We start from the raw sequence: 22,272 nt of genomic DNA, 5'->3' as shown, positions 1-22,272 counted from the left end.
AAGTCAAACATCTGTGGTTTCTGTTGTTTTCTTGAGGGATTGAAGAGTCACATAGTCATAAGTTACCCATGCAGAGCACTACAGTCCAGAAAATCCAGAAAAACACTTGGTGTCATGTAACAATAGAGTGGTCTCCCTGCTGCTCTCCTGACCTCTCCCTGAGGTTTATCTCTGCGGATAGGGAAGAGCCATGATTTTGGAGTCAGACAGCTTGGGTTTGAATTCCCCTTTTTAGTTATGTGTACTTGGGTAAGTCACTTAACCCCTTTACATTGTTTCCTCTTCTGTGAGACAAGATCATAGTACACCTCATAGCTGGTTCTGCAGATCAAATGAAATAATATACAGAAACGGTAGTACAGTGCCTGCCACTCTGTAAGTGTTAGTACCTCCAAGTCGCCCTCCCCCCATAAATGAAACACATGGCATCTTTTATTGTGTTTATTGAAACTTAATAATTCTTCATTTTCCATGTCCCTCTAATAGTTAATCTTCAGAGCGCCTTCACATTTTCCTACATACTATGCCCACATGTGAATTAACTAACTATATTTTAGTAACATGTGTACAGCCATGTTTCTTTTTTTCATTCTTAGAAAGTTGTACGACTGTCAGAATTCTGAAAGCTAGATTATGTGCTATATGCACTCATTTAAAAGGACCCTTTTTGTGAGTTTGGCTTTTCTTCAAGCAGAGCACACGAGTAATGACTTCCACATTTACCTTGCCTATCTTTGCTGCTTTCTGCTGACTGCTTTACTTGTTCTGATCAGAATCCTGGTATTTGATGTCCACCCTAGAAATTCCTACAGATGTGTCAGCCTCTGTCTAGTCCGACAGGCAACAGGAAGATTAAGGTCTTGTAAAATAGCCACCTTCTTAGTCTATGTCCTACACGCCCTGCAGCAGTGTTGACTTGTGAGAAGCTGATTAACACAGACCACATTTCCCATCTCTGGGCCTTTGGTCTGGCACACTTTCTTGGTTAATTCACATGACTTGGCATTTACACATGGACACCTGGGACAATCTGTCTTTGCCTCAAAGGATTAAGTAACACAGTTTGGAGTTGACTTAAAATTATTTTTTTCCCCCTCATAAATTGGGCCCTGAGCATCTTTCGTAAATCAGGAATGTTTCTTGGAAATGTAATTCTCACCAAACTCAGTCCCAAGGGTACTTTTCTATAAAAGCACGTTCTTGTTTGTCTGTCACAACAAATGCATTTGATGATTGTAATGGTGTTGATAGAAACATGATTGAACAGGAAAGCACACCCATTCTAAATAGGCCAGTTTCGTATTAATCCATGTTCAAAGCATAAATATAGTTTTATTAAACACAAGACAGCTCTAGGGAAATCTTTATTATATCTTAAAGCAAAATGTTCTAGTTCAGCAGTGAGTCTGAAGGAATCCCCTATATTTTAAAAAACATGTAGCAAAACCTGATGTATTTCTATAAACAGTTGCTAATGCCTATGAAATAAAGTCAACTATGCAAAGAGTGGGAAAAATAGATTCTGATTTTCAGCTGTGGTTCACCCACAGTGTGATCCTCCACAAGCCAGGGAGTTGTGTTTTAGTAGAGGATTTAACTATTACCTTACAGTTTTGAGATCTTTTGAGTTTTTTTAGAAAGGTAGCGGAACTTACTACTTTTTACTGAAGTCTGTGTCAGACACTGCAGATACCTTTACCTTTTCCTAATACAGCAACCCTAGGAGATGGTTTTCACTCTACAGATGAGCACGTTGAGGGCGGGCGAGGTTAAAGCCCTGACCTAAGGTCAGAGAGCTGGCTGGTGAGGATGGCCCAGCGGTCTGAACTGGGCCTGTCTCGTGACAGCATCAGTGCTCTTGCCATCCCACTCAGTGGGAGAGTAAATCTCTCATTTTTTGGAAGCTGTATCTTTTCTTTCAGACATTTAAGAATAAAGTTGTTTGGCCCATGGCTCCTAGGACCTTGAAACCTTGCTTGTAGTTCCTGTAGTTTCTCATCTTCATAAGCTGCCAGTTGAATGTGGTAGTTAAGGTTTTGCTCATACATCTTGTTATATTATAAACTTAAAATGGAGTTGCTTTGCAAGTTTAATTTTTAGATGCAGATGAAAATTTAGCATTGATAACTACACATTAGACTTACGAATTTAGGAGCTTTGCTTAAAATGTTAGCCATAAGCTGGAGTGAGATCTTAATTATATAATCAATTATTGATAAATAAAAGTGGGTCTATGGTCTTCTTTCCCCTGTGATCAGTCTTTCATAGAATTGTTTTCTAAGTGACTTTCTAACGATGTTTTTATGCCTCTCCCAACACTGAGTTATTCTTCCTCAGTTGAAAGTCCATTGGCAATTGCAACTTCTACAAAGTTGATTCCACAGGAACCTTTATTGCTCCAACTTGTTCTGCTTAGGGACTGATATCCAAAGTACACTTCTGGGACTTGGCTGCCAATCCAGTGGTTAAGACTCCGCGCTTCCACTGCAGGGGGCCCGGGTTTGATCCCCGGTCGGGGAACTAAGATCCTGCATGCCGTCCGGTGCGGCCCCCCCAAAAATTCAAAGTACGTTTCTGCCCCAGGACTGCAGTCAGATTATGTAGCCTGCTTCTTAATTCTTGCAGATTATGTTTGCTTTCTCAGTAATTTCAGTGAAGTCAAGCTTTATGATATATGGCATGGTAAGAGCAAAGACTTTCCTAAAAGTTGCATTGATTAACTAGAAATGGTCCATATGTCACAGTGAGGGCCATCAGCATAGTTCCGCCCACCCCCACACAAAGTGTGGCTTAGGGTATACACTGGTATCCTGCTGTTGGTTGTTATTCTTTTAAATTTGTTATAAACTCCACTTGGGGATGTGATGAGGCAGTATTTTTTATGTAGTTAGTGGAGCAAGTTCTCTGTTGTTTTGTTACTAAAATAGTATCAGATGAATTGTTAAGGAATTGCTTCTTTCTAAAAATGTGTGTTTATCTACTAGCTGGTTTTATGATGTCCTTTTGGGCACTAAGCATGCCCTAAGCACTTTAGTGCAGGGTTAGATTGATTCAGAGTAATTTCTTTTTGAAAGAATTTGTGCCAATTCTTTTTCCTTTCCAGAAGAAATGGTTTCAGAGCACGGGCTTCCTGCCTAATGTCAATTCCATAAGGCTTCTCTGTTATGGGGTGGGGTTTTTTTTTGTTGTTTTTTTGGCTTCTTTGCCTTGCTCCCCAACCCCCTTGGTGGACTTTGCCATTAGGAAGATGTGTACCTACAATCAGGCATTTCTTTACTTTAGGGTTATTTGTCATTCCAGACATCATGGGCCAAAAGAACAGGCTTAAAAGGGGAGGCAGAGTTATATAAATTTTATTCATAGTTAAATATTTGCTTCCAGGGAAGGTGAAAAATGCTTTGTACTTTTTCCTTTGGCTTTTTCTTCTAAGAGAACTTGTCATGCAACAACAAAAAAAAGTGGCCAAAGGCAGAGAAAACTCTTCTCTTTTCCATGTTGGTTTGTTTTCATTGTAAGACAAACCTTTCATGTTTTATTGTTATGAAGTTTAAACCTGGCCTAGAGGTGCCAATCTTTAGTGGAAACAGCTGCAGAGTTGGTGTCCCCTAATCAGGTGGGACTTTCTTTGAAGCAACATGTTGCCTTTTAAAGGAAAATTGAGCATGTGAGAACTTGAACCTGTAAAACCCATCAGCAGTTCCACCACTGTTTATCTCTTAAATAACCGAGGTAGCTAACTTAAAGTAACACGTTGGCATTTAAACATCATTTTCCATATTATTTTTTCTGAAGAGAACAGACTTGATATTTTGTGTCTTAAAAATATAGAAGTGGAGAAGAAAAGTCCCATAGGAATTGAAGGTGTAGCGGCCCAGTTTAACTAAGACTGTAGGGTACACTCCGCCTTTGGGCTAGTCTGAACTGTAATCTTGATCTCATATTTATACTTGCAGGTAAATGCCTTTAATCGGAGCAAAACTGGATGGTCAGGCATATACCTGAACTTAAATGAAGTCTAGAGAGGGAAGATTTTCTGCTCTGTACTGGTTGATGTTGAAGCATTTCTCCTCTTGTGGTTGAGTGATACTGGTAGCAGTGGGTTTAGCATCGTTCTTGGTCTACTGTTAGGAAAAGTTGAGCATCAGAGAGCTTTCTTTCCTTGGGGGAAAATAGGAGAGACAGGCATGGAATCAGAGGGACAAGAAAAATGCTGAAATATTTTCCTTTTGGGCTTTTGATTTGTTTGCCAAAAAATTGCCTTCCAGATGGAGAAGACCAAAAGCTCAGATTGTAAGCCATTATGTTTTTACTGGCCTAACTCCCCATCCCATTGCCTGGTTTGAAATCTGTAGGCCAGTCCAAATTCTTTACCTCATTTTCTAGTACCAATTTACTGTCTTACTCATCTTCCAGCTGCAAGGGGGTGAGGCAAGTTGCTTTGAAATTGAATCCTGTGCCATTTTATAAACCAAGCAACAGCAGATTCTTGCTGAGGACTATATCGATCGTGATAGTTGCCATTTCCCTGAAGTTCTTGAATCACACCTACCAGGTAGACTTGTGTCTGTGACATGTGCTGTAGGATTAGTCTGGGAATGAATCGGAACAAGCCCATCTGGCCTTGTGCAGACTTGTCACTACCCTGGTTGCCTAGCGTTCTGGGCTGTTGCATAGGAAGCGCAATTTGGTTTTTGGCTGTATCCTACTTCATTGGCAGTAGAAATCTTGACACTCCAATTTCCCTTGGAGGCAGTGATTGTTTAGGGGTTTAAGTTGTAGGGGAATCCAGTGTCAGGACATAGTGGGTATAGTGGCTTTGGAGTCTGACAGACTTGGGCCCAGTTCATTGCTCTTCCAGTAACTGAGCATGTCCTTGAGCAAGTTATTTTCTGCATCTGGAAACTGGGGGGTAATACCATATCAGGGTGGTGTTTGGTTGAAAAGATAATTTTTTTTTTTTTTTTGGTAGAGTAGGGAGGGAATGTTGGGTACTCATGGGAAATACTGATGTTTGTTCCTTTTCCTTCTCTTTATAACAGCCTTGAATAGGTTAACTATAGTGGTCTGTAAGCTGACGAGTTTTCCATCATTATATTAAATTACATAGAAATTGGGATGACATGAGTGATCTTCAAATGTTGCATTTTAAAGTTGGGCACCAGTACCTAATGCAGAGTCTATTGGACAGTACAAAGTAATGATTTTTAATTAAAATTCATATTTGTATAGGATATAGTCATAGGAAGGAAACACACATCATGGCCACCTATAGACAGTAAGAGAAAATTATCAGAAATCATTCTGGATAATAGCATAAACACTTTCTTCAGGCCAGCATCAGCTGGATTGTTGCATAGGTGAAGCAAAAAAGGTGTGGATTAGCTTGTTTGCTCAAGACGAAGTTCTCTGTGTTTGGAGCAGAAAGGTCAGGTTTGCTGACTGAGGAGTACTTTGTTCACACTGCAGTAGCCTAAATTCATGGTTAGACAGGAAAGAAGCTCTTGGAATTTCAACAGCACATATTTGAAAACCATTAAGGCAAGTGAGAATTGGGACTTTTATGTGGTGCTTAATTGTAAAGAGGTTGGTCAGGGTCTCTGTTGGACCATGGAGCAGACACTTAGTAAAGAGCGTCAGAATACTCTGAAGAGTCTGAAAACAATTAATCTGTCAAGTCTGGGGAAAAAAAAAATCAGATCTTAGCTGTCTTCCTTGGCATGTATAACTTACTTTTTTGATAATGGAAAAATAAGTTTATCTCCAAGTTTGGGACATGTATCTCTACAGTATGTGAGATGATTTTTTCCCCTAAAGTAGTACCACAGGTAAATGTTTTCATTTTAATGGTTCTACATTCATTTTAACACACCTTATGAAAAAAATATAGCTAGCACTCAAATCTATGATTATACCAATATTATTTAAGTTGAGGTTGAATTTATATAATTAAATACATACATTGATGGTTTTTTCAAAGAAAATAAGTGTGCAGATGAAGTACGCATTAGCAAAAATTATGACTGTAGCAGTGACCAAGGTTTGAGAAATATTGGTCAAAATGAGAATTTAACCTTTTTTGTTTTCTTTTTTTAACCCCAAGCGTACGTTCATATGAAGTTTGATTTAAAATGAGGTATTAAAAATTTTTTTTTTCTACCAGATCATTAAAAGAGGCTTGCATTTGTTCTTTTATTTTGAAAGATAGTGGTTAAAAATGCCCTATGAGTAAAATGAGGAGAGGGGATTAATCTTCACATTTGAGGAGGTGCTTTCCCTCTTTCTGGACACTCTGACTTGTGACAACCTTTGGCAACTGTTCTGGATCACTCCTTTGCATCTTCCTCAAAAAGTAGCCATCACTCAAAGTGCTGAAACGACAAGGGGAGCTTCTTGCTGACATTGTTTCCCTGATGTGCTGGCTGTGGCACCGCTGCGGAAGGTGGGTGGGAGAGCCCAAGGTGCTGGACGCTGTTCGCAAGCAGTGCAGAGAGCCTCTACTCGGGAACTGCCTCCTGGTTTGTTCCCCCACCCCTAAGACTCGTTTAGACAGAATGGTGAAGAAAGTTCTTATCCCCTATTGGGGCAAAGGGACCAAAGGCATAGATAAAGCCTCTGACAACAAGAAGGAAGGTTAGAAATGAGAAAATCATCTCTCTACCAAATTAAAAAATCTGTTTTATAGGTGTTCACATTTATGAAATGTTCGTTTTGTTTTTGTCATTACTATTAAGATATTTAACATGTTTTTCCTCCCTCTTTGTAGGTACTGGTTTTGGATTAGGACTTGTTTTCTCACTTACCTTCTTTAAAAGTAAGTGTGACTCTTCCTACTTTTACAACATAATGTCCTGGTGTATAGGTGCACATGGCAGGGACACTTCTGGAAGGCATGGCTACATGGCTGCCAGTCCATCCTTTTATGGGTTTAGGTAGGCCTCTGTAAAATGAGCTAGACAAAGACCGTGGACTCAAAAGAGGTCAAAATGGGCTGGGCATCTCCAGAATTCCCCCTGAGCATTGAGTCAGGGTGCCTGATATCTTCATTAAAAAAAGCCTGTACTTTATGCCAGTGAGTCATTTGGCCAAATCTACACTCTCAGATAATTCTAATTAATTATAATTTTTTCTAAAGGAACTTGAAAACGAGAGTCCTGCTGGTAGTAAAAAAGTAGACCAGAAATACCCATGCTTTTTGGCCAAAAATTCTCCTAAGCAAAGGGCAGGAAATGTCCCTTTCATTTTGTGGAAGAACTTCTGCAGTTTGGATATTGAATAGAAGCCAAAGGGGTCACTTTGACCTCTTTCCATGAAGAACTGGTGGGGAATACACAACTAGAGAATCATAATTCACACATAGTGCTGATGTGAAATAATCATGGCATTGGCTTAAGAAAACCTCATGACTTACTGGAATCAAAATATGTAGATATTGGTGAAATTCTATTTTTTTAAAAATAAATTTATTTATATTTAATTTTGGCTGCGTTGGGTCTTCGTTGCTGTGTGTGGGCTTTCTCTAGTTGCAGCGGAGGCAGCGGTCTGCTCTTCATTGCAGTGCGCGGGCTTCTCATTGCGGTGGCTTCTCTTGTTGCAGAGCACGGGCTCTAGGCGTGCGGGCTTCAGTAGTTGCAGCACGTGGGCTCAGTAGTTGTGGCGCACGGGCTTAGTTGCTCCGAGGCACGTGGGATCTTCCCGGACCAGGGCGCCAACCCATGTCCCCTGCATTGGCAGGCAGATTCTTAACCACTGCGCCACCAGGGAAGTTCCAGAAATTCTTACATATTTAAAAAATTCAAAGACCTTACCGAAAGGTGGTTTTATTTCTAAGTTTAAGAGTTAGTTAAAATGAGCAAATGGTTAGAACTGACATAGAAAAGTTAAGAGGTTCAACTGTGTCTACTGTTTTCATATTGTACCGCTTATTAATACCTCAAATCTAGCAGCACGGGTACTTAATAGAGCCCCCTTTCCCATTTTTTGGCTGGTGATTAAACGTTGACAGAAGTGTATGGCATATTATAGTCAACAGTATGATGCATGTGCAGTATTTATTGAACCCTAAGCAAATGTATTTAAGCTGGAGAAAAGCTTTATTTTCTCTTAATGGTTCCCTATTGGGATTTTCCTTTTCTGCTCACCAGGAAGAATGTGGCCATTAGCCTTTGGTTCTGGAATGGGCTTGGGAATGGCCTACTCCAACTGTCAGCATGATTTCCAGGCTCCATATCTTCTACATGGAAAATATGTCAAAGTATGTACAGAATTGATATTTCTCTTTCTTTCTCCTGAGTCCCCGTAGAATTCTTTAGAGTGCGTATAATTGATAAATACACTGTCATGTCACTGTGGCACCACCGAGATCCTAAGTGCTCAGGAGTCTGCCTCAGCATTTATCCTTAAATTAAATATCTGATACCTGTAGGTAGCACTTTTGTTCGAGATCTCAGAGTGCCCTGTAAACTTCTCACACACGTTCAAGCTAAACCTAAAGACTTCTGAACTCAGCCATTATTCTGCTTTCTACTGAAGAGCGCAGGTTCTTGACTGTGAGTCCCACATGATTCTGCCGAAGTCCTTGTCTACAGATGGGTTTTTAATGATGCAGACAGGATGAAAAAGTGTAACACATGCCTCAAGAGGAAGGAGGTAGCACGGTTCCTAAGGTTTTTGTGTGTAGCAGCCCTTTGGACAGAGGTGGTATTTATTTTTGTATCCCCAGGGCCTGGAACAAAGTAGGTGCTCAAATAAATGTAAAATGAATGAGTGAAATAAATTGTATGTCTTATTAGATGTGCTAATGGCCTCAGGCTTATTAAGGCATAACCTTTATAGCAACACAAGCTTCATGAAGAGCTTCACATTCTCTGGATGTGTAGAATCATCTACTTTCTTGGTTACCCTTGAGCTAGAATCACTGTGATCTGGGCAGCAGCAGGGGGCCAGTGGAAAGCACAGAAGCCAGGACACCCAGATGTGAGTCCTGGTCCATCACTTGCTTTCTATGTGCTCTTGAGTTTTTCACTTCTGAGATTGTTTTCTGTCTGTAAAATGAGGGTAGTAATTTCTGCCTACAGGGTTGTCGTGAGGATTAAATGTGAAAATGTTTTTAAGCTATGAGGTGCTATATATGTATATAAATAGAAATGTTGGTTATTATAATTGAGGCCAACTAAGAAAGGGTGACTGACTCGTTCATTGTTCCACCATAATAACAAGTAGGGCAGAAAAGGAGGTACAAATGAGTGTCCCAGTTCTGGTCAAAAGCTGTAGCCACAAGGGTGGCCGAATCTTAAATGACAGTATGCCACCACAGCTCGGTAGCCTCTATCTGAGAACGTGCTCAGACGGTCAGCTGCCTACTGAACAGCCGGTGCGGACCTGGGGAGGGGACTGGGAGCAGGGGAGCCGGCCAGTGGGGAAGCCGGGCAGGCGTCTCGCAGGCCCTCTGTGGTCATGTCCCGTCCCCGCGCCAGAGCCAGGGTGAGCTGATCAGAGGGACAGCGCAAGTGAGCAGAGGCGCAGCTGCGGGCCGTCAGCGCTGACGACAGGCGCTTTCCACTGCTCCCTGGCGCCTCGCTCTCTTGGCACCACGGCTGAAGTTAAAGGAGAACATAAAGGAACAGGGAGAGGAGCTTCAGGTCTTTTAATTGTTTGAAATGTTTTCGTTGTTCCAAACTGAGTTGTCATGGATAAATGGCTCAGGGGTGGTTATATGTGGATGTATTTAATGGCTGAGAGTTACTGTGGAAAATATTGTTACAGTATTTACAGCCTTGTGCGTACGGCTCCAAAATGGCCTTTTGTAACTTTATCTGAACTGGAGTCTGTGCCTTGATGTCGTCATCCTCCATTCTCTGAAAAGAGGAACAAAATCCCAACTTGGGGCTTTTTCAGTGTAGTCATATCATGGTAATTGCTTGCTGAGTGCCTGCTATGACCTGTGGACCATCCTAGGCGCTCCATCTTTACATTCTTTCTCTAGACCTCTCTCCCAGTAGATTTGTGAGAGAGGTTTTACTACCCTCATTCAGCAGATGAGAAGGCCGAATTTCACTGAGGTTTAAGAAACTTGCCGAAGTTCCTGTCATGAGTAGGCCATTTGATTCCAGAGCCATGCTCTTTCCACTCACCTGGGATCCGTCCCTTTGATGGGTTTTAGGAATATAGTTATCCAGGTACAGACTGTTCAGCCCTGTTGCGTTCCTTTTCTATTTTCCCCCCTCAAAGATTGAGGAGCCACTCTGAAGAACCTGGGCTGGAAGGATACAGTCCTCTTGTGAGACAGATTTAAAGCAAACAGAGTGGTAAGGCTTGGGGCCCATTGGTCCTCTGGGTCTGACCTGCAGCAGCAAGTTAGAGAGGGTTGTCGGAACGCTGTGTGCACAGTTCTAACCTGAGTGTCCTTCCTTACAGGAGCAGGAGCAGTGACTCACGTCTGAGAACATCCCGGTGGGAGGGAAAGAGAAATCACGTTTATTCCTCAGGAATACTGAAGTGCCCTGGAGTAAGCTGACACTCTTCTGTAACAATGTTATCAGTAATGCTTTAAACTCCAGCACACTGTTTATGTATTTGAAACCAAGTCTGTTTCTTGTTTTGTATTTTCTCTCTGGAAATTGCAAGGAGGTGGTCTTAAAAGAAATAAATGAAACAAAAATAGGCAGCCCAGTGCATTGCCTGCGTTTCTTTGCCTTTAAAGGGTCTCTGAGCAGGAGGAAAAGTATATTTGGACTGCCAGCAGCTGTAACCGCCTGGTCCCAGCCTCTCTTTAGAGCCTTACTGGAACCACAGCCGTTGTGCATTCCTCCCCACTCGCCCCTTAACGTGTAGTTTCAGAGCTGCTTCCACCTCATAAATCGGAGCTTGGAGAGTGCTGCTGCGTTGTCCGGGGAAGATGACAAATGCCTTGAGGATCCTCGCTTGCTCTGGCCGTTCTTTAAAGCCCCGTGTTGTCATCATCGGACCTGGCTGGCGCGTCTCGGCTGTGTCTGCCGCGCTGAGGTCGGGTAGTGGGCTGTCTTGGCAGGTACGGAGCCTCGCTGTGTCTGTCAGTGGCTCACTCCATTGATGTCATGATTCCCCACAGCTTCAAGGAGCTCGACACCGTCCGGGCCTCAGCACTGGGGGCTTTGTCCTGGGGGCTGGGGAGAGCTCGTGGCTCACACAGCTGGCCGGAAGGCCATGTTTGGGGTTGATTTCATCTTCACATAGCAGCTGAAGTCTGAGGACAAAAGGGCCACTACTCATGCCCCTCTGTGAATTTATACCTTTGGTTTCACTTGAACCAGGGAGGCTAGACACAAAAGTAGTATTGTAGCAATTTCTTCTAAAAATGTGCAGAATCTCAGAGCTCAGTCTTTCAGATCTTATTTCTCTCTCTTTATAATAAAATTAAGATGGGTGGAACTTGATCCCACTTGTCCCTTTAAATGTTGATTGAGCATCTGCCGTGAGCCGAGCACTGTTATAGGCCGCAGAGGTAAATGGATGAGAGACAAGACACAGGCCCCTTTAAGGAGCTTAGAGTCTGAAGCAAAGACAGACACTCAAACCCTTTCTGACACTGGACGAGGAGGAGTGTAGACAAAGTGCAGTGAGAGCAAAGGAGAAGGAGCAGCTAAGTCTCCTTAGGACGGCCTGGCAGAGGAGGGGACAATGCGGGCTGAAGCTTGAAGTTCATTGGACCTTCCAGACAGACAGGAAGAGAGGGAAGGTAGCTTTTGCAAAGGCTCAGAATCATGGCAGTGCGTTTTATTGTTGGGGAACCACAAGTAGGTCAGTATAGCCCGAGTGTGCAGGGGCAGGAGAGGTGTGGAGGGATGGGGTGGGCATCAGGGTGGAGCTGGTGTCTGACCCCAATTCGGGAACAGTGATTAGACAGTTCTTGCAAGTGTAGGTATACCTTCTCCCCTTTTCCTTCCTCATCCTTCACCCCAGCCCCCTTCCCAGAAAGGTGTGCTAAACTCTGGACCAAAACAGGCAGCAGTGGCTCTCGGCCCTACAAACTGTCCAGGCTCCTCTGCTCTCTGGGCTTTTTCATTTCTTTGCATCAGTTGAAGCCCAAAGATGGGCCTGAGCCCAGGACTGGAAGTCATGGCCCTGGCCTGCCATAGCCATTCCGCTGCTTTTCACTCTGCCCTCTTCATTCCATGATCAAGACACTCATGTAATTAAAAGAAAAATAACCTTACAACCCGTTTCATCTCTTACACTTTTCTCCATATTCGCTTTAAAAGTTACTGTTTCCTCCCAATTCTTCCATCTTTATTCAGGCAGAGAGGAGAATAACAGGTCCCCTCCCAAAAAAGACAAAAACAGAAAACACAGCATGCCCACTAATTCTCTAGATGTGTCAGTAGAATATGGAGTGGAAATGGACACTGGAATCAGACTTCTCTATGTCATTCGTTATTAGGTTTTAGGCATTTATTCGGATGGACCCCTTTGCCCGGCATCTTTGAAACACCACTTGTGTGTTTTGAGAAACTGAGCTCTGTGAGGGAATAGTTCTGGGCAAAGGCCAGCCAAGGGAAGCATTGGCTGTTTGCTTTAACTCCAGAGTACTTTGTATTCCCGCCTTGTAGCTCTTAGCAGAGACTGGCCCAAAGCACAATGCTCGATCTTGTCCCCTCTCCCTGCTCCCGTCTCAAATCACCTTTCAGAAAGTCCCAGCTTGTTGGCAAAGGCACACATTCTGTTCTACTTTAAGTTTCATCAGAAATTCAAGTCCTCTGGGGCCCTGTTCCCTTGTGGGCCTGTGAAACTTTGCTTTTTGTCTGCACTTCTGGAGCCAAATACAAGGAAATTCATGGGTTTGGGGAGAGAGTGATGGGAACCCAACTGGGCACAGGATACTGGGATAAAGCTGTGGCGCCCCAAAAGTGGCCTGCCCTGCCAACATATATAAATCCATACAGTCTGAACTTGACACTGTATAATTTGGCCCAGAACAATATGTATTTTGAACTCATTTAGGTGAATGACTTTGGCATTCTGAGAACCCACTGGGGGAGCCTTTATCAGGCTGCATTTGCCTTGTGCAGAAGTATGCCTTTGTTCTGAGAAATGGCCTCAGAACACACTCTGTTGAGCTGTCTCCTTGATTGTCATCCTCTCTCACCCATTTCAAAAGATCCACGGATGCAGTCTTGAAATCCTGCTTGCAGGAGATGCAGAAATTGGGAATGAAGGAAATATCTATGTACTTTCGCTTTTAGTTTTCCCAAACCTCACTGTTTACTTTTTTTTTTTTAATGTAACCAAGCCATAATTATATTTTACTTGTCATGGTTCAATCTGATTGTATTGTTGAAGGACTATTTCTGAACCTGTCCAAATAAATTCTGCAAAGTCTTTCCACAAGGATGTACTTGATGGGGCTGGAACAACCTTCATCCCGAGTGGTGCTGAGACAAACGATCTCCTGTGGCATGCTTTATAATTACATAAATGCCAAGGGGTGGAAGGGGGAAAGTGGAAATTCTCAGTACCGAAAGGAATGTTAAATTTAGAATCACAAGCTCATCTGGAAGTTATCACCACTCTTTTCTCTAAGTGTGCTGCAAGCACCACTTCCCCTCGGACACTAAAGTATGATGCTGGGGTAAACAGACCTGGCGGGAGCAGGGCAGACGTTCCCGTGTTTGCTGAGCAGTCTTGTGTGGAACATGGGTGAGAGTCAAGGTGACTGCTCCAGCAGTAAAGTGCCTCGAAGGGAGGGCACGGACAGGGAGCAGGGAACAAGGGAGGGGCAGGGCCTCCACGGGAAGAGCTTAGGGTTCCCAGCTGGACGACCTGGGTCCGAGTCCCTCCTCCACCACTTAACTTGCCATGTGACGGTGGGAGTTGCTTAGTCTCTTCAAACTTCAGTTTCCTTATCTGTAAAGAGAGGAAAGGATGATTTCTACCTTACAGACATTGTGGGTCAAATATATATGCTAACACAAGTATTTAAAAAGCAGGTGCTGCTATTTGAATCAGAATAGAGCACATGGTGTTAATGGTAGGTAGTCAGGGGACTGTTCTAGAACAGGAAGAGGGCATAATCCTTGGGTTCAAGGAGTTGGCTCTTTGAGTCTAAGTTAGCAAGATCTGCGGGAGAGAATGGGCGTCTCAAATGAGTTCCTGGTGATTAAAAGCCTAAAACTTGTTGGAAAACACTGTACTGTGCATCTTCATGAGTAAGCATCAGTGTCATTTGTTTTCACCCTACCCCATTGAGACATGCACGAGTAAAGCCTCCTGAAACTCCACCTGAGCGTTTCAAAGACCAGAGTTACTTACTGAGCACACGGCCTCAGTGCTGTGCCAAGAGGGGAAGGAGGGAAAAGGACACTGAAGAAACAGAACGGGAACCCGAGAGCTCCAGGGGCTTCTGGCGTGGTAGGAAACAGGACAAGGCCGGAGCATTTGCATTCAGGATAATTGGCTTCAACAGTGTGATTATCACTTGAGTTCAGAGCCAGAAGATGTAAGTAGGGGAAGATGATGTCAAGAATTCTGGAGGGGGCTTCCTTGGTGGCGCAGTGGTTGCGAGTCCGCCTGCCGATGCAGGGGACATGGGTTCATGCCCTGGTCTGGGAAGATCCCACATACTGCGGAGCGGCTGGGCCCGTGAGCCATGGCCGCTGAGCCTGCGCGTCCGGAGCCTGTGCTCCGCAACGGGAGAGGCCGCAACAGTGAGAGGCCCGCGTACAGAAAAAAAAAAAGAATTCTGGAGGAGTTCAGGAGTGGGCAGAAGATGAGCCTTTAATAGGGAAGAAACTGGGACTAGAAAAAGGAGCTCATTATCAGCTGTCACTCATCTTTATTCCTGGTCTAGCCAGATTGAGCCTGGCAGAACTTAATTTGATCACTTCAAATGAATACTTAATAATAGTTTGTATTTATTGGGCACCCACTGTGTGCTAGTTACTATTCTAAGCCTTTATGTATATCATGATACTTAATTTTTACAACAATTCTGTGAGAGAAGTACTATTATCTTCATTTTATAGATGAGGAAACAGATTTTTTTTTTTTTTTTTTTTGCGGTATGCGGGCCTCTCACTGTTGTGGCCTCTCCCGTTGCGGCGCACAGGCTCCGGACGCTCAGGCTCAGCCGCCACGGCTCACGGGCCCAGCCGCTCTGCGGCATGTGGGATCTTCCCGGACCGGGCACGAACCCGAGTCCGTTGCATCGGCAGGCGGACTCTCAACCACTGCACCACCAGGGAAGCCCTAGTTTTTTTTTTTTAAAGACATAATTTATAGACAGTAAAATGCACCCCTATCACCAGGTAGAAAATGGAAACACTTTTTATAATGTATACTGGTAATATTCACTACCTTTATGTTTTACTTTTAAGGGGTTAAATTTTTTGATAACTTTTGATTTTGATACAGAAAAGTTGTGAAAATAGTACAAGGAATTCCTTTGTACCCTTTACCCATGTTTACCAATTGTTCACATTTTTTCTCATTTATCATTCTTGGTGTATGTATAGTATTTTTGAGCCATTTGAGAGAAGTTGGAGATACGCCCATTTACCCCTAACTTCAATGTATATTTTCTAAGAATAAGGATATCCTCTTATATAACCACAGTGCAGTTATCAAAATCAGGCAGTGTTTTAAAATTTTATTTATTTATTTTTGGCTGCGTTGGGTCTTCGTTGTGGTGCGCGGGCTTCTCATTGCGGTGGCTTCTCTTGTTGCAGAGCACAGGCTCTAGGCACGCAGGCTTCAGTAGTTGCGGCACGTGGGCTCAGTAGTTTTGGCTCACAGGCTTAGTTGCTCTGTGGCATGTGGGATCTTCCCAGACCAGGGATCGAACCTGTGTCCCCTGCACTGGCAGGTGGACTCTCCACCACAGTGCCACCAGGGAAGTCCCAAAATCTGGCGATTAACGTTGATAAAAATAGTATCTAATCCACAGTACATGTTCAAATTTTGTAAATTGTCAAAACAATATATTGTTTATCGATTTCCCCCAGTCTAGGATCCAATCCAGGGTCATGCATTGTATTTAGTTGTCGAGTCTCTTTCTTTAATCCAGAACACTTCATCAGCTTTTTTTCTTGATCTTGACATTTTTGAAGAGTGCAAGCCAGTTATTTTGCAGAATGTTTCTCAATTTGGGTTTGTCTGATGTTTCCTCGTGATTAGATTCAGCTTTTGCGGTTTTGGCTCAGGTGATGTTGTGTCCTTTTCAGCACATCATATCAGGAGGCACATGATGTGCATTTGTCTCAACATTAGTGATGTGAACTCTGGTCACTTAAAGTGGTGTTTGCCTGGTTTCTCCCCTGTAAATTTATTATCTTTCTCTTTGTAATTTATAAATAAGTTGTGGTGAGATACTTTTGAGGCTGTAAATATTTCTGTTCCTTATCAAACTATCATAGTTTTAGCATCCATTGATAATTTTCTAAATTCATTATTCCTTATTATTTGACATGCTATGAGGAAGAACTTTCCCTTTCCCCCCATTTATTTGATCATTAATTTATGTCAGTGTGGACTTGTGGATTCTTGTTTTATTAAATTGTTTATAATCCATTACTGTCAATATTTATTCCTCAAATTGTTCAGATTTGTCTAATAGGAGCTCTTTCAAGCTGTTGCCTGTATCCTTTGGCATATCTAGTCCATTCTTTAAGCACGAGATATTCCAGACTCTTCTTGTATTTGCTTTGCCCCACCCTTGGAGTCAGCCATTTCCCCAAGGAGCCCTAATTCCTTTTAGTGGAGAATGGTAGTTAGAAACCAAGATCAGTAAGTGTGCTCATTGCTATTAGTGTGTCATTGCTTCTAGGCCTCTCAGCAGATGGAGCTAGGGAATAGGGGTGTGTGTGTGTGTCCTCAAGTTTGTACTGATTTTTTAAAAAATTAATTAATTTGTTTTTATTTTTGGCTGTGTTGGGTCTTCATTCCTGTGCGCGGGCTTTCTCTAGTTGAGGTGAGTGGGGGCTACTCTTCGTTGCGGTGCGCGGGCTTCTCATTGTGGAGCACGGGCTCTAGGTTCGCGGGCTTCAGTAGTTGTGGCATGCGGGCTCAGTAGTTGTGACTCGCGGGCTGTAGAGCGCAGGCTTAGTAGTCGTGGCGCACTGGCTTAGTTGCTCTGCGGCATGTGGGATCTTCCCGGACCAGGGCTCAAACCCGTGTCCCCTGCTTTGGCAGGTGGATTCTTAACCACTGCGCCACCAGGGAAGTCCTAATGTTTCCTATATTTTTAAAACCCCTAAATTAAGTTACTTTTTAAGTGGGTGGCCCTGACTGGTCATTTCTATGGGTCAGTGACTTTCAATTGGAAGAAAGGCTTCCCAAAATTCTTACCATAGAGCATCCTCTGTTCTCATCTGAGCTGCTTCCCTAGGTCACTATGTAATCATGAGCAAGTCACTTGATCTCTCTGGGCCTCATTGTAAGACAGTTGTAATGATCCCTTCCTGTCACACAGTACAAATGTGAGGTCAGGCATTGTGTTCTTGAGGAGAAAAGTGAAATAGCCAGCTAAGTAAGATTCTCTTATAATCAGTTATGTAACAAGTTATTGTCAAAAGAGTCATCGCCCTTTAAGCTGGAGGCTTATCAATTGTGATATCCCATGACAGACTCTTTCACACCCCAGAAACAAAGAGAAGGCCCACCACTTTACTTCCTCTTTTCTCTATAGTGGACTTCATGGATAAAACCCAAGTTCTGCTTTTTTTTTTTTTTTACCAGGAAAAGTCCTCTTGTCAAGGAATATCAAGGTAATTTTAGACCTTTCCTTAATCTATGTAGATACCCTTCTTGAAGACCGGGAGATAGAGCCACAGAAGGTGAGGCATAGAACATGTCAATTAGTGGCCACATCTAGTGACACCTCTCCCTTGGCCCCAGAAAGCAGCCATAATACTTCTTTTTGGCCTGGACATGTGATCTGTAAAGCCTCAGTTTAGTTGAGGAAGGGGACCCTTGGGGCTTGCTCTCACTTTGCCAGAATCTCTGCAGATCTTCCAGGGGCCTCCCAGCCTTCAGCCTCTCCCCCTACCAGTTTTAACTCGGTTTAATGCGTGTTGTTTTCTGTTCAGACAATTTCGATGGTTCCCCGATAATGCACAAAATATCGGTCAACATTTCTTAGCCTAGCATTGAAGGTCCTCTACCATGTAGCCCCTCTCTCTACCACCTACTGTATGCCCCCTACCCCATCCATGGAGTAAGATAGAGGCCAAGAGCAGGGGCTCTGGAGCCACGCTTTTGGGGTTTGAATCCAATTCTGACACTTACTCGATGCTATGGGGCCTTGGAAGTTATTTGCTCTGTCCATGCCTCAGTCTCCTCATCTGTACATGGGAGCAATGATGCTAATACCCACCTCAAAATGTTATTATGAGAACATATGAAAAGCCTTTTGGACAGTGCTTGGTATATAGTAATGTTAGACTATATTATTACTATTGCCCCCTTTAAAGCTATTCTCCACACGGCAGCCAGTGTTAAAACATAAACTGGATTATGTCAGTCCTCTGCTCAAAGCCTTCGTCTCATCTGGCGAAAAAGCTGAAGTCAGTAGAGTGGACACTGAGACCCTACGTGATCTGGTGCCAGTCTGACCTTGACTTCTACCACCGCTCCCTGTTCCTCTGCTCCAGTCCTTCTGTCCCTGCTGTGTCTGAACACGTTGGATGTTCTCTCTCTTCTCCCGGGTGTCCACACAACTCGCTCCCTCGCCTCTTTCAAGTCTTTACTCAGTGTGTGTCAGGGAGACCCTCCCAGACTGCTCTGGTTTTTGTAACCCTCACCGCCCCACCCCCCCAACACACTTCTCTGCTTTCTCTCCTTGGCCTTTATCATGATCTCACAGTTTGTATCTTTACCTGCATATTTTGTTGGTTGTCTGTCTCCTCTCACTAAAATGTAAGCTCCCTGAGGGTAGATATTTTTATTATTTTGGAGTTTTCTTCTTTACTGCCATATCCTTAGTACCTGAATACAGCCTGGCACATAGTAGGCACTCGATAAATATTCATTGAGAAACTGCATGTTAGTCTGTTACCTCTATTTCAATCAAACCTAGTTATCTATTCCTGAAACACGTTTTCCTAGGAGTGACAAATTCATTCAAACAAATACGTTTATTTCACAAGCCAAATGTATCCATTTTGGTGACTGCCTAGAGGAGCTGTGTTAAGAAGGATTCAGAGGCTACATCTGGGCCAATCCAGAAAGTGTGTGTTAATGGTCTCTTCTGTGGTGCTCTGAAGGTCTGAGGGCCACATCTTTGTCCAGTGCAAAACTCTTTTTCCAGGCCCTTTCTTTCTTAGCGTGGACTGCTTTCTCGACTTGTCGAAGTCTTGCTCATACCTCAGAGCCCTTGTTTAAATCCTCCTTCTTCCAGCAAGCCTTTCCTAGGCATGCCAGCTCCTTGGGACTGCTGCCTTCTCTGAACCCCTTGGCCTCATGCCTGGGCAGCTTCCCTGCCAATGAGCTTTTCCTTTGCTCCTCTACTTCCCATTGTCAGTGTGTCTGCCCTTTTCCCTTCCCCGGCAGGCCTTATGCCTTATTCTGTTTCCGGTTCCTGATGCTGCGCTGGACACTTAGTAAGTGGTCAAAAAGATAGGTTGTTTTAATCAAGACTTTTGGGGAGGTAGGCAACAAACTCCTTCCAATCAGCTTAAAATTGTAAGATACTGGAGAAGTTCAGAGAGTCCAGGGAAAGATGAACATCAAGGGCAGAGGGGCGAGAACCAAGCCCCTCATCAGCTCCCTGGCACAGTCCCCATGCCTCTCTGTTTGGATTCCTCAGAGAGAGGACTTGATTGGCCCAGCCTGGGTCAGGTGTCACTCTGGGCCACAGGAGGACAGGTTCATGGAGAACAAACTTGGCTGCTGAGGTACCTTGTGTTGACTGGTGGGTGTAGTTGGAAGCCGGTTCCCTGGTAGAGGGGCTGCACAGACACCCAGGTGATGTTCTTTTGTGCCTTCCAGTTCTCCAATACCCATGTTCCTAACAGGAAGATTTTTCAAAGACTTTATCTGGTGCACAAAAACCTTAAGGGAAAAAAGCTGTTCTGTGGGATATTAAATACAGAAGGACCAACTCTTCAGTAGAGAGAAAAATTCTCCTACTCTCTGTGGATATACATGGGCTGCTGGGAGCTGAGAAATGGAAGAAACAACGGAGAAGGGTTGTAAAAGAATTGACTTGCCTAACGCTGCCCACCACCCTGGCAGCCCTGTTCACCGTGTTTACCACAGCCACAGGGTGGAGGAATTCCAGGCACAAGGGCCTTCCCTGAGAGCCCAGCTCTGGTGCTGTCACTTGGAGGTGGGTGGGTTGTTACCGTGGGGTCAGGCAGCCCCAGCTGAAGAAACAGGGAGAGTGATGGCGGGAGGAAGCAAACAAACAAGGAGCAAAGTGAGGGGTTGCGGGTAGCCCCTGGCACCCTGTCCCTGGCATTTAGGTCACATTCTTGGTGACGTTGGTATGTTCATTCTTACAGATGAGGAAACAGCCATAACCACCACTGCCTCTCTGGAGTGGAGAAAGGACATTCCTTGGAGCCAGACCGACTTGAGTTTAAATTTCCACTCTGAAATTCCCCGAATTTAGATCTCATCTCTGACCTTCCTCTCTTCTCATCTCCCCCTTCTTAGCAATTGATCCCTCTTGATTTTTGGTCTCCCATCCTACCTACAAAGGGCATTTGACATTTTTCCAGGGGACAAGTTCCCCTTGGGGCCTCATTTCTGCTCTCCAGTCGGCCAACGCCATACCTCCCACACCCTCAGTAGCCTTCAGGGGCAGACCCTATAGTGCACTGTCACCTCCTCCTGCTTTCTCTGAGCCCAAGATGGGGCCCAGAGGCTTTCTGAGCCCCCAGGGACAGGAGAAGGCAAGAGCCAGCCCGGGGAGTGGGCTTAGAGTTAGAAGATCTGATTCTGCTCCTGGATCTGCTACTGACTCGCTGAGTGAACCTAGGCAAATCCTTTTCCTCCATGGGAAAGGAAAAGATGACACTAGTAGCTTTCACTTCCTAAGGGCCGAGCTGGTGCCAGGCTCTGTGCTTCATGCACACGTCCCTCAGTGAATTCTCCCAGTAAGCGTGCGCTTGGGCACTATTAAAATTCCTGTTTCACAGATGAGGAAACTGAGGCTCAGGACGTGCATTACTTGAGTGAGGTGAGAGAAAGCTTTGTGCTAAAGCCTGGGTTTGATCCAGGGACTCTGACTCCCTGCCTTCTCTCTGCTATACACCTCCCTAAAATAGCTTTCATTTTCTGGAGCACGTGCTATTTTCCAGGAACTGTGCCGAGCACTTTGCATCCATTTATCTCCTTGAATCCTGCCTCCTCCTCATCATAATCTTACCGTAAACGTCGCCTCCTTGAGATGTCTTCTGAGGCTTTCCCATCCCATCGCTCACTCTGGCTTGCTTAGCTCCTCTGTGACACTTAGATGATGAGAAACCCATTCTGCTTTACCCGTACACGCTCCACCTCCCTGTTGCAGAACTGAAGCTTCCTGAGGGCTGGGACCTTGTTGGTCCAGCCCATTGTGTCCCTGACACCTCTGTGCCTGGCACACAGTCCGCACAAAAGTATTTGTTAAATAAATGAGAGGGACCTCCCTGGTGGCGCAGTGGTTAAGAATCCGCCTGCCAATGCAGGGGACACAGATTCACTCCCTGGTCTGGGAAGATCCCACATGCCATGGAGCAACTAAGACCGTGCGCCACAACTACTGAGCCCGCGTGCCACAACTACTGAAGCCTGTGCACGTAGAGCCCGTGCTCCGCAATAAGAGAAGACACTGCAATGAGAAGCCCATGTGCAGTAATGAAGACGGAACACAGCCAAAAATAAATAAGTTTATGTTAATAAATAAATAAATAAAATAAATAAATGAGAGCCCCGGCAACGACTCTAGAGAGTATATGCCGTTACCAGCTGCACTTTACAAAGAAGGAAACCGAGGCCCAGACAGGAAGCAACTGGCACAGAGTCAGTGGGTGATGGAGCAAGGAGTCAAACCCAAGAAGGAAGACTCCAGAACCTTCCGTGATGAGTCCTCACGGCCCCTTCCACCTACACATTTGGACATGTGGACTCTCTTGGTCTTTATCTTGCAGAAGAGGGAGGGACTGTGGTTGTCCCAGGCCCCAATACCAACCTTCTGAGTCAGTGGGCCGGACTGGGAGAGAAGGCCTTTTTTTGTTTTCCCTCTTTCTCCGGGAGAGTGCAGAGGTTTGGACCCCTGTTGAGGCCAGGCTGACGGGATTAGAGGAAACAGCTGGCCCAAGC

General features: G+C 44.3%; 1 protein-coding gene across 1 annotated transcript in view; it reads left to right on the top strand.

The window, feature by feature from the left end:
* The window catches only part of MICOS10 (mitochondrial contact site and cristae organizing system subunit 10), a 35,457-nt gene extending 24,789 nt beyond the window's left edge, over positions 1-10,668 (top strand). Inside the window, exons 2-4 of the mRNA XM_022551820.3 lie at positions 6,764-6,811; positions 8,142-8,251; positions 10,414-10,668. Of these exons, the coding sequence (XP_022407528.1) occupies positions 6,764-6,811; positions 8,142-8,251; positions 10,414-10,428 (173 nt within the window). The 3' untranslated portion in view covers positions 10,429-10,668. The remainder of the gene's footprint in view (positions 1-6,763; positions 6,812-8,141; positions 8,252-10,413) is intronic.
* Positions 10,669-22,272: the final 11,604 nt, after the last annotated feature.

Source organism: Delphinapterus leucas, chromosome 1 (assembly GCF_059928025.1).
Source record: "Delphinapterus leucas isolate spDelLeu-1000000601 "Yukka" chromosome 1, BTC_Dleu_Yukka2, whole genome shotgun sequence".
Classification (NCBI taxonomy): Eukaryota; Metazoa; Chordata; class Mammalia; order Artiodactyla; family Monodontidae; genus Delphinapterus; species Delphinapterus leucas.
Note: the sequence above shows the minus strand (reverse complement) of the source record. Positions and strands in the feature narration are given on the sequence as shown.